Raw genomic sequence first — 19,739 nt, forward strand, 5'->3', positions numbered from 1 at the left:
ATTAAAACAGTCATCTTTTTTAGTAAATATTAACCAAAGAAGTGAACATGTCGCAATGCATGCTGGGAACCATTCCGACCATTGTTTTTTTTTAAATTGCTTGTTCAGATTACTCAGGTTGGCAAGTTGGGTGAACGAATTGGACAAAAACTTTTTCATCTAAGTCCAGTCAACAAAATAATATTTGTTAGCTGAATGATTATGCAAATTGTGAAAAGCGCTATATAAATAAAATTGAATTGAATTGAATTGATTATGCTCTTTTCATTCAGTGAACACAAAATAATCAACTGACGCCCTTCATCAAAGAAATCTTTGTTCAAGTTACTTAATGTTCTTTGTTGAATGAACATTTTAAAGTTGGATTTTTTACAGTTTCAAGGACTTGCTGTCGTAACATGGCTGCAGGAGCACAATGATATTAGGTAGTGCACGAAAATAGTCCCCTGCTGTTGAAAGTAACCAAGGGCACTACTTTTGGCTTCTGCGTAATATCATTGCGCCTGCTGCAGCCATGTTACAGCAGCGAAGTACCTGATTATTACGCCAGAATGAGAGTATAGAAAAAAGTGTAGTGTATATTTAAGAGTTTCAGTATCAAATATTAATGCTGCGATCAATGTTTTTTTCTTTTTTCCTAAATATAACAAAACAAATCAGTTATCGAGCAAGTACAGTATGTAAATCATTCACGCAAATTAAGTCATTGGAATTTTGGAAAAATTAAACAATTTGCATATGTAAGAGTATGCCATTCTTCAAGCATCGGGTTTACCTCTGCAAATGACACCTGCATCTTTGTTATGCCCACAGTCGGTTACTCCCCACCCATTTGATGGGCAGTTTACCACAGATGCCTCACTCCCAGTACATCTGAGTTCATCTCTCCATATCTGTCCTACTCCGCTTCCGAAATAAGCACCTTTCTTTGCTTCGACTGCAGTTCCGCATCCCAGCTCTCTACAAACCACTCCAGCGTCAGTCATATCCCAGTTGTCATCACAAACGGTTCCCCATTGATTGTTGAAAAGAATCTCCACTCGTCCCGAGCAAACGCTGTCTCCATCTACCAATCTCACTTCTGTATGACACAATAAGTAATATAACATACATATTACCATTTTAAATTATAATAATGACTGCAATTCGTATGCCTCGTTTGAAAATGTATGAACGTCGAAAACTGTTGATTATCAGTGAACAGGATAATAATGAAGTGAATAAATAACAGCTGTTTTTACAACTCTGGTAAATGATTCCTGAGAAAATGTTTTGCATCATTTGTCTACAAATGTCACCTGGTTTGCTTGTTTGTGGTCTAACGTAACAACATCCAGACATTTTAAATGTTAAAAAAAGCATGCATATGCGTTGTGTCCACTGTATAGAAAAGTCTGTCTGAAATCATTCCCTGTTTATTATCAAGACAGTCCTGTTTATTACCTAGACAGTCAACTCCTGCATCCATTGAATGTGTGCAGATGCTGTTTATTCCAGGGAAGCTACACTGGCTCAGTGAAGACTCACTTCCGGTACACCCTAAACCATCCAGCGATATTGCACCTGGCCCTTGTCCATATGCTGCTCCGGGAATAACCTGATAAGCCGGCCCACAGCCAAGCTCTCGACATGCCACAATGCCATCTAAATAATCCCAACTATTTTGACAAATGGAGCCCCACACCTCATTGTAACGCACAGCCAATGTGCCAGTGCACTTATTCGGACCAGTGGCCACGTTAATCTCTGAAAGGAAAACGATGACATGTTTAGTTTATATTTTAGTAATGGTTCCATTTGTATTAAACGGTCACTGTTCATGTGGTTCAAACTTACTCCTGCAAATGACTCCTGCTTCATCATTGTGAGTACACTTATTTGCCGTTGTCGACGATAAACATTGTTTTAGAACGGGTTCCGTCCCAGTGCATTTGGTATTGAACGTAAATATCTTGCCATTACCCTTTTTAAACATAGACCCACTCGTGGCATTTAAAGCACTCCCACAACCCATCTCTTTGCAGATCAAATCTGCACCTAATAGATTCCAGCCGTTGTCACAAACCGTACCCCATCCCGCATTGATATAGAGTACCTCCACTCTCCCAGAACAGGAGTCATATCCATCCACCAGCCTAGTCTCTGAAGACAAGGACAAACAAGAGCAAAATGCGTTCCTTACTGTCAAAACCATCAGCTTGCATATTTTTTTATTTATACTGTAAGGTTTGTTCTTACCTAAACAGTTGACTGATACATCCCCCGTGTGGGTACAACTGGTCACCCCCCAACCATTAAACGGACAATTTTTAAATGATGCCTCGCGCCCAGTACAACCGAGACCGTCCATCCATATCTGACCAGTGCCCTGTCCATAATTAACAGTGGGTGTTGTTGCGATTGGATTTCCGCAGCCTCGTTCCATACACGCCATCTGTGCGTCCAACATATCCCAGCTGTTGCCACAAATTGTCCCCCATACTTTATTGTGGAAAATCTCCACTATCCCAGAACAATTATTAACGCCACCTACAAACCTGACGATGGCTGTGGAAGTAGAGTAGGTTTACAGGTTTATATACACATGGCCAAAGGTTTAGGATCACTTCGCTGTGGTGTTTCTCATTATTTAAAAACCCTTTGATTTTTGTATGCATATATGCATAATCGTTTGATCGAAGTTTTGTTGAGGAAAATATACTTCTCTTTCATTACAAAATAAATAAATAAAATAACGTCTTTGGTCGAATAATGAAGAGAAATTGAGTTTAGTTAAGTTTAGTTAAAATATAATTTCTGTAGTTACTAATATTCTTCACATAGGGCAAATAAATAACAACGGGTACAGTATTTTTTTGTGTGAACTGTACATTTAAATGTACTTACGTTCGCAGATTACGCTGACATCGTGTTTGTGATCACATGCGTCTGTGTGGTTATCCCATTCACAGTTGATCACCGCGCTCTCATTCCCATAACAGTTCAGATCATCCGTCAATAAAGGTCCGGTTCCCTGACCGTAAAAAGCACCTGCCTTTACGGATTGAAAAGGTCCACAACCTGCTTCTGTACAGATCATATTTCCTTCAATGCTATCCAGATCTAGATCACAAACGGTTCCCCAGTCATCCGTGTAAATCTCAACTCTTCCAGAGCAAGTGTTAATACCATCCATCAACCTAATTGAACCAAGGGTTGGTTTGACAGTTGCGCTTTTGACATTATCTGTAAAAGATAAAGAGACGTGTACAAAAATTGTTCATTCATTTTTGATATGGAAAGGAAGTAATCACTCAAAAATGCGTCATTAAGATGAAATAACATATATAAGTCACAGTGGACTATACGTTGCGTTTATTTCGAAAAATATTTTACAAAATACAAGCCGAAGAAAGGACATTTAATCTGGAAAGGCAAGTTATTCAACTAAACAATAGCAGAACAGCAGGCTGAATAGATGTCTCTACGTTAAAGTAATATTATCAGTTATTTAAACGATAAACCATAGCATACAGAACTTATCTGGAAGGTTGAATAGGCTTAATGAAGATTACAAGCCAACTAGCATGAAGTTTGCATCATCATTCCACATTACAAAATCCTTTGAATTACATATACAGAAGCAGCATATGGCGGACACCCGCGGTGATGTCTCTCACCTCATAAATGTCAAAATTAATTCATACTGACTTACAAGGCGCACCTGACTATAAGACGGAGCACCAGCCAAGTTATGAAAAAAAACACGGCTTATAGACCGAAATATACGGTATTTGCCAATGTATGATGAACCATACTTGGAATGTGACCTCTGCATTTAACCCATCCATTGAATAGTGCAGCGCCATTAAATCCCTGGCCCCATTAAAAAACACTAAAATAAAACAAGCCTAATTATTGTTTTTATTATAATTGACCCCATAATAAATCAAATAATAACACCAAAAACAACTAGCCTAACCTCACAAATTTCAAATACTGTTAAAGACAAGTAACCGGTCAGTAATAAAATGAGAACAAGTAATCAAATTATATGCAATAGCACAAAAAATGTCGCACAACAGAACAAACATACAAATGAAATAAGTTTTTACAATACTGTATGTTTAGGTATAGAAATTGAATTTAAGTTTTTTGAAATTGAGGTTTCTGTAAAGGTTAAATGTAGGCTTGAATCTCTGCATAAAAAGCACTGATAGATATCCTCAGTAATATGGTCAAATCTGTGTGTTTACTTACCTACATGTAGTAGCAGAATGAGGCTTATGAGGAACAGCATAATGACTGAAAAGAAACATACAGAGAAAAATATATAGGACTAAGAAGCCAGGTGATAAACAAAAATAAAAACAACTTGATGAGTTTTTAACAAAGAGCTCCCACACAAACTTCAGTTTTATTGTATGTTCTGAATATCTTTCAGGTTAAATAAATATAGGACATTTAATGTTGATCATTTAACTTTTTAATACATCAAAAGCTGCTTTTCCTAATTTAACAAAACTAATTTAGTAATTAATATTAGTAAAATGACAGCACATGCTAAAAGAGTTAACCTTTAACTAAAGCTTACTGTGAAATTAATTAGTGAATCAATTAAAAATCTACACAATCCTCCTAAAGGCCAAATAAAACTCTAATATCAATAGAATTTGATTACTTCTCACAATGCTTATTAATAATAAACTAGGTAAATATTTTTCATTTTAAACTGGTAAAGATATTGATAAGTTAAAAGACAATCAAAACCTCAGTTAGAGTAAATGTGAAAGAAAAAATAAAACCTTTTAAAGTCATTCCTCTTGTGATCTGTCTGTTGTGCAGTTCAGAAAGCAGAAAGTGTAAAAGAAGTAACATTCGTTTACAGAAATCACCATTAACCCCCCACGTGTCCCTCCCTCAGCATACAAATCACTGCAGCACCACAAATACACTCATATCTCAGGGTTACACTGTAAAAACTTACTTACGCTGACAACTAAAGTTTTCGTTATTTCAGCTAGAAATAGCTGATGACTTTTAGTAGTATTTTTGGAGCATGTTCAGGTTTGTGCAGGTAGTCACATGAAGTTACATTAAAACACATTTCACAAGATGCAAGAAGAAATGTTGTACCGTTACGTTATAGCACTGTTTGATATAGATACATAAACATAACAAAATAAGAATTAGGAAATGCATATTTCAAAAGCATCATCTTCTGTTACTGATTTTTTAATTTCACGTGACGTGTTTTTTGGGTTAGACAACTGCATTTGGTAATCAAATACTTATTTAACTATTCAAATAGGCTAAAATTATGCTCTTGCAAATTTGCTCCTTGCTGTTAAAGGAATATGAAAATAAGCATCCTAAAAAAACGTATGGAAAAAGATACATTTGTAAATAGTTTACAACAATGCCTTATACATTACATATTTTACTATGCAATGCGTTTTCTAAACAATGTTTATACCACTTAAGCGCAATTTTCCGGACAGGGATTAGACTAGTCCTAGACTAATATAAATGTAAGAGTTGTCCAAACTAAAAACTACTTGCACAGACATATCTTAATATAGATCAGTGCCTTTGTTTTGCACACAAGGAATGTTTTTAGAAAGGCAAGTTTGTTAAAACTAGTTATATTTCCAAATTAAACTAAGGCCTAGTCCTGGCTTAAGCTAATCACTGTCCGGGAAACCACCCCTTAAAGAAATCTATCAATTAGTTAAACTTGAAGCTGTCCAGGATATAGGTAATAAAACAAAATTATCCATAATGCTTTTGCTGGCAAAAACTATTGACTGTGCCTGTGCATTGTATAACTTTTCTGACTTCCTGTTGCCAGTTCAAATGAGAATAAAATAACCAAAGGAAATCAAGATAACAATTTACATTTTAAAATACACCTTTAACCTAATATCTCTTGGGTTGTGAATGGCAACAAATGCAAATCGTTGCCTGACACTGACATTTTTCACCCACAACTTTTCTTGAGGTGTATACATAGCATTATACAAATGGGACATGAAAATGTTTGTAACAACTGAAACCATAAACATGAACATTAAGGTTTACAGCCACTGGAAAAATTAAGAGACCACTACAGTTTTTACTTTAAAAATCACTTCCATATGTATTATGACCATTTCTGTCCAGTGTCTGTTGAATTTCAACAAAAGGAAACCTCAAATGTAAGAGACTGAGAGCATGACATGATCCATAAAAGCTTTTTCCTAAAATACACGTAAAGACGTGTATTTTTTTTGTTGAAAAAAGAATCTGAACACGTTTTCTCTGCATTATTGAAGATAACACTGCATCTTTTTTTTTATTATGACCATGTTTTCCCCATTTTAATCGTCAGTAAATAAATACAAATAAAAACATAATTTTTTATTAAGAATTTGGAATGTTGTTGGTGGTTGACAAAAATAAACAAAAATTATAATTTTACTTAGACACATTATTATAAATAGTAAAAAAACTGAAATGGACCACTGAAATTGTTTTTAATTTTTCCATGGTTGTATAAAAGGTTTCATCGAAGGCACGTGCGGTGACGAAATTGCACGTCTGGTCAAACTTTAGTTCCGGTTTCTGTTTGTTTAATGGTCTGACTAGTGGCTATTATGAACTCTGGAACAAATACCTCATCGAAAAAAACAAATGTTTTGGTTTCCTAAAGACGGCCATCATGAATCACCACTATGTGAAGGTTTGTAACATTAAAGTACACATTTTAAACAGCAACGTTTGCTCAGTGTCATTTTTTATACGCTTTAGCTATGAAATATGAACTAAGGTAATCTACTTGTTGTTTATTTAGCTTGTTATCAGAAATAAACTACTCTATAAGGACTTTTGTTATTGATTCTTAGCAGAGTTTACCGGAAGTAATTACTGAATGTTGTTACTCCTGAAACCGTCTATATACAGCCTAAAATATGTTCCCGTGACTTGCATGCCCAATCCTGTTTCTGATGGTTCCTACAATACTGCCTCTTTAGACAATTTTAGTACAGATCTTTAAAAGCTCTAATAATGAGTGGTGGCACGGTTCATGAAAAAAATCCGAACCGTTCGGTTTGGTTGTCTCGGTTCGGAGCGTGTGTGCGTTGCACGGTTCGACGGTTCATGGCATGTGCAATGTAGCCTCCTGCCCTGTATGTGACCTCAGATAGTGTGATACCGCCCATTTATCTAATCCGAGGTACTGAACACAATGTTTCACATCTTTGCGACTTCTGCCGCAAACACACGGTGAACAGCGCTATTTTAGCCTTTCATTGATAAAACTAAAGCGGCTGATTTCCGCGTAGTTTCATTTTGCTAGCATGTGAAAGTTGCGCGATCTTATTTCATAAATCGCCCCTCAAAGTAATCAGGACAGAAGTGGACAAAAGAAACGGATTGAAATATTTCAGGTGGAAACGATATTTCTCTCTCGTCCCCATATACTCTGCAGTATTTCAGCAGCCTCTCAGTGGAAAATCTTAGAGCTACACTGAAGTTGTCAGTTTGATAAATGCAAGTTATCTTTGTGGGCTAAAAAGGCACATAAGTTCATGTAGATGGCAATTCACATTCTCTTTTTTTGCCAAATAAATGTAAAGCATGTTGAAATCATCAATGTCTTCCCTCTTGCTGTATCAAAATCTCACCTGCCTTTCAGAGATGGCCCCAATAATGTGCCTAAAGTCAAATTCAGTTTATGCATGTTTACATGATATAACTTTTTTAATACTGTCTCCTAAATTATGGATATTAATACATTAATAAGATAATACATTTCTGGAGTGTTAAAAATTAAAAGAAAAAACAACAAGAAGTGTGCAGAACCGAGAACCTTTGCCACAAAACCATTATATGAACAGAACCGAGGGTTTTGACTATGGTCACAGAAGCCATAACTATCAATCAATAAAACACTCCTAGGAGGTTCACAACAATATTACAATTTGCCCGGGATATGTTGCGATGTTAGCTGTAACAACAGTCATCAGAGAAACCCCGAACTACAATTTTATTCTATTCCAAAGGAGTTACATAAGGATTGCCTCCAATCAGAAGTGACCAAGGACAACTCAAATGCTTGCCTAATATTAAATGAATAGTAAAAAGTTTTCAAGTAATTAAATAATCAAGTAAACAGTAAGTGATAATAATATAAGAACAGAGAAACCGATTTAATTTATTATTAAGTAAATAAATATAACATTAGCAATTTTTTTATTAACATATAGCTGTCACTTTTAAAAGCTTACAGTAATGGATTCATAGGTCCTAAATCACTTTTTCCCTAAACTTTGCACTTTAAAAATAAACTTTTTATACACATTTATATACGCCAGTGGACATTTTGACTTAATTTTGAGCATATGTGACCGTCAAAGCCTGAAAGATCACAACGTTTGTTCCTACTGAGATGTTGCAGCAGACTTTCCAACCACTTTCTTTTGTCTTCCAGCAACTTATTTTAAGGACTACAAAACAATAAATTGTAATACATTATAATATTGCTTTACCAGATTGCATATGAGACAGCAGGTGAGCCAATCAGGTTTCACAAGGACTTTTCACATGTGTATCGTCATGAAAATAATGCATTATAACTTACCATTAAACTTAGAAATATAGGAGAGATAATGGTTTTATGCTTACTCAGAAGTTGTGATTCACTGTTAACTGTGGGATGCAGGGCTGCTATGTTCATTCGCGTTAGTAAATTAAACCCCAAAATATTCACCAAGTTGTCTACTCGTTTTATAATGACAGAGATATTACATTTAATGTATTTTTTTAGATTTTTTAAATTTCTGGAAATATTTAATACAGAATATGACAAATAATGCAGAATACCAAAATTCGACATTTTGTTGATTTTGCGCACTTCCGCGATCGCGAACAACTGCAGGGACTGACGGGCAGCCGAAATCTAACTCCACATTGTAAAATCAGTATTTTGTCTCTGATAAGTCATCTGGTGTCATATATAATAGTCTTATTAAAGGCGATCTAAGCGAATCTGTGTGACATCACTTCTTGTTGACCCCTGCAGGGTCCAAATTGACTTATTATGACTTAATTTAAAATATTCCTTTAATATTTAATGGTCTGTCATGGACCCAGTACACCATACACTGTCAGAAATAAAGGTACAAAACTGTACCTTTTCTGTCAATGTGGCTGTACCCTAAGTTTCCGTTTGGTACATGAATAAAAAAAAGAATTCAATTTTGGGTAGATTACCGTACCTTTAGGACCTACATTGTTAGAAAAAAAGTCAAAATATGTACCCTAGCTGTCAGTGGGGCAGCACCCTTTAAGAAGGTAATTGTATGGACCATTAGGTACAGATATGTAAACATTAGTATCAATACCTTTGAAATAATACTAATATGTATTTTTGAGGTACTAATAAGCTCTCTTTGGTCCCAGTATGTATATAAGAGTAGGGGTGTGCCCCGGCATCCTGGCCAAACTTGCCCGTTGGCCTACTAATCATCCCCTCATACTAATTGGCTATATCACTCTGTCTCCTCTTCACTAATAAGCTGGTGTGTGGTGGGCGTTCTGGCGCAATATGGCTGCCATCGCATCATCCAGGTGGATGCTGCACATTGGTGGTGGTTGAGGAGAATCCCCCTTTCATATGTAAAGTGCTTTGAGTGCTGCAGAAAAGCGCTAAATAAATGTAATGAATTATTATTTTTTATTATTATACAGTGGTTCTCTTCTGAAAGATAGTGTGAACTATTTAGCATTTAACCTGTAATGAATTTGACTACAAAACCACATCAGATATTAAAAGTTGGAGTAGTGGATAAGCCTCTTACAGAATTTTTGTTGTGCAATAAACCTTGCATTACACAATCTGCAAATCTAACATAAATGCTACACACAGTATAAAAGTTATACTATACCACAATATACTTCTCATTTTTAATAGGTTAGATTAGACATTTGGAAAGCCATTATTTGCTACCATTGTTATTGTGAAGAAGCTAAAACATTTACCAAGACAGAACATCACAAATATTTTTACAATTAAATTTAAGCCTTATTATTTATGTAATTTGCATGTTTGTACAAGTGTTCTTTTCTGTGGGACTTCCTGAAAGATGTTACCGTCAGATTGAGTTTTCCACCTCAGGGAAAGGGACTCGATTGTTTCTAGCATCTGCCATATCTAGGACATTCAAATGAAGGAAAATACAGAGTCAACAGTTTTATAAACAGCCAGTAGATGGAAGCACAAAATCAACAAATCTACAGTTCACTGTTACATTGACCTCAAGCTCTCACCTCCTCCAGCAGTGCTTTCTTGACTGCAGCATCATTTGGGTTGACTTTAAGCCCAGCTTTCACCTTTATCCTCAACACTACTTTGCCTTGAATTTGGTCCTGGGCAGGTGTATCTGTGACTGTGTCGAGTTGTGGAGTCTGACCACTGCAAATGACTCCAGCATCTTGCTCATGCCCACAGCTATTCGAGCGCCAACCAACCGAGTTACATTTCATCAGTGTAGATTCAGACCCAACACAGTCAACACCACTCATCCATACTGGTCCTAATCCCAGGCCAAAATATGCCCCACCCACTGGCTCTGGATAAGGGCCACAGCGCAGCTCTCTACACACCACTGCAGCATCTGATAGATCCCAGCCATTATCACACACTGTTCCCCATTGACCATTATGATAAACCTCCACTCGTCCAGAACAAGAGTCGATACCATCCACCAACCTGACAGGGTCTAATAACCACACAGATAAAAAAGCATTTTTAAACATTTAAAAACAATTAGATAAATCATCATGATATTTGTAGATGTATTATGATTTTAGCACATGTATAATTGCATGAAGTTAATGTAGTAAGAATATATCTACATTTAAAGTTTCACTGTGTGTAAAATCAGGATTTTATTGTTGTTTATATGTCTATGTGGTGTTTTAATGTTTTAAAGGGACATTCCACTTTTTTCAAAATATGCTTATTTTCCAGCTCCCCTAGAGTTAAACATTTGATTTTTACCGTTTTGAAATCCATTCAGCTGATCTCTGGGCTGGCACTACCACTTTTAACATAGCTTAGCATAATCCATTGAATCTGATTAGTCCATTAGCATCGCGCTAAAAAATAACCAGAGTTTTTATATATTTTCGTATTTAAAACTTGACTCTTCTGTAGTTACATCGTGTACTAAGACTGACGGAAAATTAAAAGTTGCAATTTTCTTGGCAGATATGCTAGGAACTATACTCTCATTCTGGAGTAATAATCAAGGACTTTGCTGCTGTAGCATGGCTGCAGGAGGCGCAATGATATTACGCAGTGCCCAAAAATAGTCCCCTGCTATTAAAAGTTACCACTATTTTCGGCTGCTGAGTAATATCATTGTGCCTGCTGCAGCCATGTTAAGGCAGCAAAGACCTTGATTATTTGTCACGATCCTGGCAGCTTTTATGTATTTTTGTGTCTTGTTTATTGTGATAGGATCGTTGCATTGCTACCTCTCTGTTATGATGTCTTGTGGGGTATTGACCTCGGTTGTGTGTACAATGTGTTCCCCAGTTTTAAGTCCAGTCCCGGCCCCCTTGTTATCTAATTAATGATTCATTTTTAGTTAATCCTCTGTTTACTTTGATTAGTTTCCCTATTTAATGTCCTGATGTTTTCAGTCTTGTGCTCGTTCAGTGAGTGCGTTTACATGCACAGAATAAGCGGATAACTATCAAAAATCTGCTTATTATAGAAAACTGTTTTCATGCGTTTACATGCAAATCAATAAGCCGGCTATGCAGTCAATTGCGTTTACATGGGACTTGGAGAATTATCAGGTTTCTCGCAGGCAGTGAAGTCACCACCTACATAATAGTCGATCAAAAAGCCGACGGCATATCTGTCTTAAGCTGTACTGTTGTATCTCTCATCGTGTCTGCAGAACCTGTAAATGTAACATGAGCTTTTATTTTCACAGTTTCTCTGCAAACTGCTTTAGTCGAGCGGAGACTTTTATGCGTTACCTTGCGCTTACTTCCGCGTGTGACGTTTATATTTCATACGCGGAGACATGCGCACATGGACAAAACCGTGAGAAAGCGGGTTAAGGTGTTTACATGCCATGCGAAATCGGCGTAATGAGCAAAAAACTACCTGTGCCGATCGGTTTTTGCATACGCTGTTTATGGGCTTTCCCCGATTAAAGAAAACCGCTTTACGCGTTTACATGACCCCACATGTTATCAGTTTATTAAGCATAATCGGCGTAAGACTGTGCATGTAAACGCACTCACTGTCTTCAGTGTGTTTGGTACTTTGGTCATGTTAAGTTTTGTCTTGTTTGCTCCCTCGAGGGCTTTCTGTTATTTAACTTATTTGTGCTTAGAGCTGCCTGTGTTTGGGTTCTGTCTTTGAAAATCATGACATAATTACACCAGAATAGTTCCTAGCCATATCTGTCTGGAAAAATCGCAACTTTTAATTTTCCGTCATCTTAGTACATAATGTAACTACAGACGACTCAAGTTCAATGGATTATGCTTAGCTTGTCAGGCTCAGAGAAAACAGAAGATCCCAGTGCAGATAACAGAAAGTTTTTATTTAAATAATAATGAATGCAAAACTGACAATGGCACGTCTGGGCATAAAGCCACACCAGGGCAGACGGCTAAGGAGGGGAGCACACACTTGCACCGGGGCGGTAAACCACACACGTTCGGGCTCCGGCGAACGGTGGGAGAGAGTATATGTGGGGCTATCCACAAAGCGCCAGGGAAAAGGCGACAGTCCGGCTACAGGCACTCGAGGCAGATGGGAAGAGGAGATCCTGCGGCGGGCAGAGAGAGAGAGAGCGTTAGTGGTGCTGAAGGGAGAAGCCGGGCAGCTTCAGTGCTGAAGGACCCTCCTGCTGGACAGTGGCAATCCCGCGGCGAGTGTGCGCTGCTGCAAGCACAAGAGGCAGTCAGTAAAGCAGGCAGATGGAGAGTAGTCCGTAACAGGTGGATGAGAAACAGATCCAAGAGCCGTCGAGTGAACAAAGTCTTCAGCAAAAACTCCCGGGTAGCAGAGAGCACAGACTGGGGTAGGAAAGATTAAATCTATTAACTGGAAACAGAGACCGGACAGGACTAGAAACTAGCAGAGCTAGTAATTTGGCGAGTGCACACAAAGACGAACTTGCAATGAACGAAAGACACACAGGGATTAAATACTAAACCGATTGGGCATGAAAATAAGCTGCAGGTGAGGGACGCAGGTGAAGGAAATGACACTAATGACACCGTGACAGAGACGCGCACGTGTGAAACTGACAACACAGAAACACAAACAGAGAAACAAAAATACAGCAGTCAATCAAACCAAAGTCATGACATAGCTATGCTTAAAGTGGTACCGCCAGTCCCAGAGATCAGCTGGATTTCAAAAAGGTAAAAATCTAATGTTTAACTCTAGGGGATCTGGAAAATGAGCATATTTAAAAAAAGTGGAATGTCCCTTTAAGACAAGCCATGGGAAAAATTATTTAACACCATTTTATCGCTGAGTATTTTCTCCATGAAATTGGATACAGTCTCATTACCACAGTTTAAAATTGCCTTGGTTTCCAACGTCACAAACATCCCTGCTGAAAAAAACAATAAAACCATTACAGAAAATTTCCATTAAAATACCAATAAGAACCATTTTCTTTTAGCATTAAAACCACTTCACTGTATGTTTTTGGCCATATTCCATTAGAACCAATAAAATTCCCATTAAAACCAATAGAATTTTTGTGATGGTGTCTATTGGTTTTTTTAGCAGGGATGTAACCAATCATATCCATACAGTTGAATGCGTGGATGAGTAGTTTGAGTTATAACATATTATGTATGGCATCAGTGCTTAAAGATTAGTGCTGCAAACATGCAATTCACGTATATATTCTGTGAAACTGAACGTTGCAGTTATGTGTCTGAAACTGACGAATGTATTTTGCATATTCATATCTATGGTCCAAGCTGTGCAATTGAGAAGAGGTGGAGCTAATTTGCATATTCATAGACCTGTGTATACTAAATGAGGCAAGGGTGTAGAGTTTATTAAGCTAAATGGATCAACGGAGGAAGCTAAAGTACTTGTCATCAGAAAGATTGAAGAACTGGATAAGTATCAGTGATGAATATGATTTGGACTATAAGGTAACAAAAGCAATTACACAATGACATGATACACGTTGAAAGAATTCTTTCTGTTACATATGATGAGTATTGATCAAGACCAGCAAGAACTGAAAACATTTCATTATATGGACTATAACTCACAGGATTTGGGAAAAGATATAGACCCAGACAATAACTTCTTCCACACTATCAAAAATAACTGTAGATACTACACTGATGAACAATATAACGAACTGATTAAATCAAACGGTAAATTATCGATTATCCATTTTAATAGTAGAAGCCTGTATGCCAACTTTAATAATATTAAGAACTATTTACATGGATTTTCAGAACCATTCAAGATTATAGCTGTATCTGAAACATGGATCAATACGGAAAAAGGGATGGACTTTGAGCTGGATGGTTATGAATTTAGATATATCAATAGACAAAACAAGGGTGGAGGAGGAGTAGCACTATATATAGATAAATCTTTGAACTTTAAGGTGCTTGAAAATATGACAGCAGTGGTTGATAACTTATTAGAATGTATAACAATAGAAGTATATATGGAAAAATTTAAAAATGTTATCATAAGTTGTATATATAGGGCACCTGGCTCGAACATAGAACAATTCAAGGACTGGATGGAGTTTGTGTTTACAAAAAAAAGCCATAAAAACATCTTTATTTGTGGGGATTTCAATATTGACCTATTGAATCCTAGTAAACATAAATCTACTGATGAATTTATTAATACTATGTACAGTATGAGTCTATTTCCGATAATAACCAGACCAAGTAGAATTACATCTTATTGTGCCACCCTAATTGACAATATTTTTACTAATAATATTGAGAACAATACAGTGAATGGTTTATTGACTATTGATATAAGTGATCATCTGCCAGTTTTTACAGTTTTTGATTGTAAATGTAGGATTAAAAAGCTTGATAGGCAATCAGAAATTAGAAGAGTGAGGTCAAAGGAATCTATTAACAAATTGAAAAAAGATCTATTGGCACAGAATTGGGATGTAATATATCAGGAAAATGACATTGATAATGCATATGACACATTCTTAGAACTTTTTATGTATATATATGACAAAAATTGTCCTAAAAAAGAATATAACAGAAAATTAAGTAATACAAATTGCCCATGGATTACAAAAGGAATACAGAACGCATGTAAAAAGAAAAATACACTATACAGGGAATTTATAAGACATAGAACTATAGAGAAAGAAAATAAATATAAAAAATATAAAAATAAGTTAATTCAAATTATAAGGGCTTCTAAGAAGGAGTATTATAGGAAAAAAATAAGTAATAATTTAAATAACATTAAAGGAATTTGGGATACAATGAATAGTATTATAAAAAATAGTCCTACACACATAGGCTATCCTAAGTATTTTATTGATAAAGACAAGGAAAATTACAATATGGAGGATGTGGCTAACAGTTTCAATCAGTTCTTCGTGAATGTGGGACCTGATCTAGCTGAAAAAATACCTGATCCTGGGCCATCGGAAGATGACTGTAATAGATTAATTGAGAGAAATCAAAGTTCAATGTTTCTCAGGCCAGTGGATGAGAATGAAATATTAGAGATTGTTGGTAAATGTAAGAACAAAAGGTCTTCCGATTGCAATGATATTGATATGGCAATAGTAAGACAAGTTATTGAGGGGATCTCTAAACCATTAACATATATATGTAATTTATCATTTCAAACTGGTTCATTTCCAAACAAAATGAAAATAGCCAAAGTCATACCTCTCTATAAAAATGGGAGTAAGTACCACTTCACAAACTATAGACCGGTCGCTTTACTTCCACAGTTCTCTAAAATTCTAGAAAAAGCTTTTAACAACAGATTGGATACATTTTTGGATAAACATCAATTACTTACAGATAGTCAGTATGGATTTAGAGTAAATAGATCCACATCTTTGGCAATAATAGAATCAATTGAGGAAATTATAGGTGCTTTAGATAGTAAGAAATATGTAACAGGGGTATTTGTTGATCTTAAAAAAGCTTTTGACACAATTAACCATGACATTCTTATAAAGAAACTGGATAGGTATGGTATCAGGGGGATAGTATTAGACTGGGTGAGGAGTTATTTAAGTAAGAGACAACAGTTTGTGAAGTTGGGAAACTATAGGTCAGTATGTTTGGACATTGAGTGTGGGGTCCCTCAGGGATCGGTGATGGGACCCAAGCTGTTTATTTTGTATATCAATGATATATGTTCAGTATCTAAGTTGTTGAGGATGGTTTTATTTGCGGATGATACTAATATATTTTGTTCAGGTGAAAATTTACAGCAATTAATATTAAATGTAACTCAAGAAATGAACAAATTAAAAACATGGTTTGATATAAATAAACTCTCATTAAATTTAAATAAAACAAAAATAATGTTGTTCGGTAATTATAATAGGAATATTCAGGTGAACGTACAAATAGATGGGGTTAGAATTGATAGAGTTTATGAAAATAAATTCTTGGGGGTAATTATAGATGACAGACTTAATTGGAAATCACATATTAATCATGTACAATCAAAACTATCAAAATCAATTGCAGTATTAAATAGAGTAAAGCAGGTTTTGGATCTTAAATCACTCCACATGTTGTATTGTTCACTAGTTTCCCCATATATTAATTACTGTGCTGAGATCTGGGGTCACAATTATAAAAGTTCACTATATTCAATAGTTGTTCTTCAAAAAAGAGCAATAAGAATTATTCACAACGCTGGGTATAGGGATCATACTCATTCATTATTCTTACAATCAAAAATATTAAAATTTATTGATATTGTGAAGTATCAGACAGCCCAAATAATGTTTAAAGCTAAAAATAATCTGTTACCGAGAAATATTCAAATATTATTTAAGGCAAGAGATGAAGGGTATAATCTAAGGAGGACAAATAATTTTAAAATTAACAGAATTTGGACAACAAGAAAAAGTTTTTGTATCTCAAGCTCTGGAGTGAGGATATGGAATAGTTTTGACGAGGAATTAAAACAATGCCCAAACATAAATCAGTTTAAGTTTAGGTTTAAAGATATGGTCTTCAAAAGGTACAGGGATGAAGATGGGTGTGAATAATTTTTTTTATATATATATTTTTTTTTCTTTTTGGTTTATATAATTGATGTGCTTTTTCTTTTCTTTTTTTTTACATTGTTTGAGGTATAAGAAGCAAGATGCATGAATATTTGGAATGATGGTCGTTTACTGTAAGCTTTAAGTTATGGAGAAGGGGTGAGATTAAATAAGTTATTTTCTTCTTCTCACTCCTTTTCGAATAGGCAAAGGACATTTAATATAGTTTTATGTTTTGTGTGATTTGTATACTTGAATTTATCTTTTTTTGTTTGATGTTCTTTTTGCATAAATTCGAAATAAATACAATAAAAAAAAAAAAAAAAAAAAGAGTTACATTCAAGCTGTTTAAAAGCATGTAGAATGCTGTGACACGTAAAACTTAAATATATGCTATTATGATGCTCAAAGATGAGTTAAAACTGATACAATTCTTGACTACATGAAGACTTTAAAAGTTTATAACTCACAGTCACAGATGACTCCACCCCTCCCTGCGAAAAGGCAGTAATATTCACCCCATCCTTTAAAATTACAGGTGCTCAGAAATGGCTCTGTTCCTAAACAATTGACATTATCCATCCATATTTGTGCTGAAGTCGTTCCAAAATAAGCATCATATGTTATTTGTCGAAGAATCCCACAACCAAGCTCTCTACAGACCACTTGAGCATCTGAAATTCCCCAGCCATCATCGCACACCGTTCCCCATATTCCTTTATGATAAACCTCCACTCGTCCAGCACAATAGTTATTGCCTTTTACCAACCTGATGACAGCTAATAAACACAGAGAAAAAACAAAGCATGTTCAGTAATTTTTTTTTTGCAAAATTGAAAGAAACCATAAATAATTTACTTTACGTTTAAGTATATAATTGAAATGCTCTAACTTACACTGATGACAGATGACTCCAGCATCCATCGTATGGTCACAGAGAGATTTATCCAATGGATTGAATATACTACAGGTGCTCAGGATTGATTCATTTCCAAAGCAGTTTACACCACTCATCAATATTTCACCTGAACCTTCTCCAAAATAAGCACGACCCTTTGCCTCTATAGCATCTCCACAGCCTATTTGCCTACACACCACTGCAGCATCTGATAGATCCCAGCCATCATCACACACTGTTCCCCATATTGAATTATCAAGAACCTCCACTCTTCCAGAACAAGAGTCAACACCATCCACCAACCTAATTTTGGCTGATAAGACACAAAAATAAAATGAGAGCATTTACCAGTGCAAGATTTGTCTTGCAATCACTGCAATCACTGTAAGGCATGTAGTTAATTTTGCAAAAATGAATTTTTGTACTTACAGTAACAGATAGCTCCAGCGTACTTACTACACGAATATGTTCCCCAAATGTCTTTATCACAGTCCATGAGTGTAGATTCAAGTCCATTACACTGCACCTTAGACGTCCATGCTGAAGGTGAGCTCTGTTTAGCATCCTCTGTGTAAATCTGTTCAGCTATTCCACAGCCCAGTTCTTTACACACAACACTGGCATCTACTAAATCCCAGTAAGAAGCACACACTGGTTTCCATATTCCATTATGAAAAATCTCCAATCTGCCAGAACAGACGTTGGCTCCATCAACTAATCTGACCGAACCAGCGTTGCTCAAAGTTTCTCCCAGAACTATGTTTCATGAAAACACAGAAACAGTAATACAAATCTATTTGTGATTATATGATGTATATATAGAAGTGTATGTACGGTATGTGTGCGGTTGTCTCTTACTCTGAAACAAAATGAGTGCAGAAGAGAGCATTACTGCAGGGAAACTAAATCAGGATATAAAAAATAGTCAGTTTTAATAAATAATTACTGGATAATTTGTATAACATTGTTGTGGGGTACTGTATGTAATGCTGGAATACAAAAACAGAAAAAAGACAATGCTTTTCTGTATGGCTAAATATAAAGCCACTACACTATGCTTTACTAATTTACATGAAATCATCTTATTAATATAAACCATACAAACAAGCAATGATATTTAACAGACAGGAATAAATAAACTATTCTAAAATCCTGCCAAACAATAAAAAATAACATACAGATACAATTGTATATATTACTATTCTGATAATTGTATCAAAAAAAGTATACGTTTAAGTTATATGTTTATTTAGTATGTTTTCCCTGGCAATTATTAACACTTGAGATAGAATAAGGACAGAATATAAAATATGATGAAGAATTTAAACCTGTTGAAGTCCCACATGTTTGCTGTGTCTTCTGTCTGAAAACAAGAGATGGGTTGTGGTGTGTTGATCTATAGGTTCAACCTCCATCCCACCCGTCTCCTCCCCTCAGCTCATCTGTGAAAACCCCTTTTTCAGAGAAAACACATAGTATTTAACATATATTTGTAATTCACACCACACAATAAACAGAAAGTAGTAGACAAGAAGGCTGCTATGAAATCCACTCCACTGAAGTGGTGACATTTCTGT

The 19,739-nt window shown here is 35.7% G+C and overlaps 1 protein-coding gene across 1 annotated transcript; it reads right to left on the reverse strand.

Moving 5' to 3' along the window:
• Positions 1–758: 758 nt before the first annotated feature.
• LOC141281891 (scavenger receptor cysteine-rich domain-containing protein DMBT1-like) lies at positions 759–18,188 on the reverse strand. The gene is made up of 9 exons (XM_073813807.1): positions 18,161–18,188; positions 17,909–18,043; positions 10,291–10,742; positions 10,114–10,174; positions 2,887–3,225; positions 2,362–2,547; positions 1,984–2,142; positions 1,528–1,746; positions 759–1,081 (listed from the first exon to the last, which is right to left on the reverse strand). Exons 1-9 carry the CDS (start codon positions 18,186–18,188, stop codon positions 759–761), a joined length of 1,902 nt encoding a protein of 633 aa, XP_073669908.1.
• Between the last annotated feature and the right edge of the window lie 1,551 nt (positions 18,189–19,739).

Source organism: Paramisgurnus dabryanus, chromosome 1, assembly GCF_030506205.2.
Source record: "Paramisgurnus dabryanus chromosome 1, PD_genome_1.1, whole genome shotgun sequence".
Lineage (NCBI taxonomy): Eukaryota > Metazoa > Chordata > Actinopteri > Cypriniformes > Cobitidae > Paramisgurnus > Paramisgurnus dabryanus.

Bases quoted from the DNA above. Each gene is read 5' to 3' on its own strand.
- LOC141281891 (XM_073813807.1), bottom strand. From the start codon at position 18,188: ATGGATGCTGGAGTCATCTGTCATCAGT. The intron at 10,743-17,908 runs GTGGGATTCTTC...TGTGGTTATTAG, and splicing joins GGTCTGTAGAGAGCTTGGTT to ACCCTGTCAGGTTGGTGGAT. The intron at 10,175-10,290 runs GTGAGAGCTTGA...TGAATGTCCTAG, and splicing joins AGAAAGCACTGCTGGAGGAG to ATATGGCAGATGCTAGAAAC.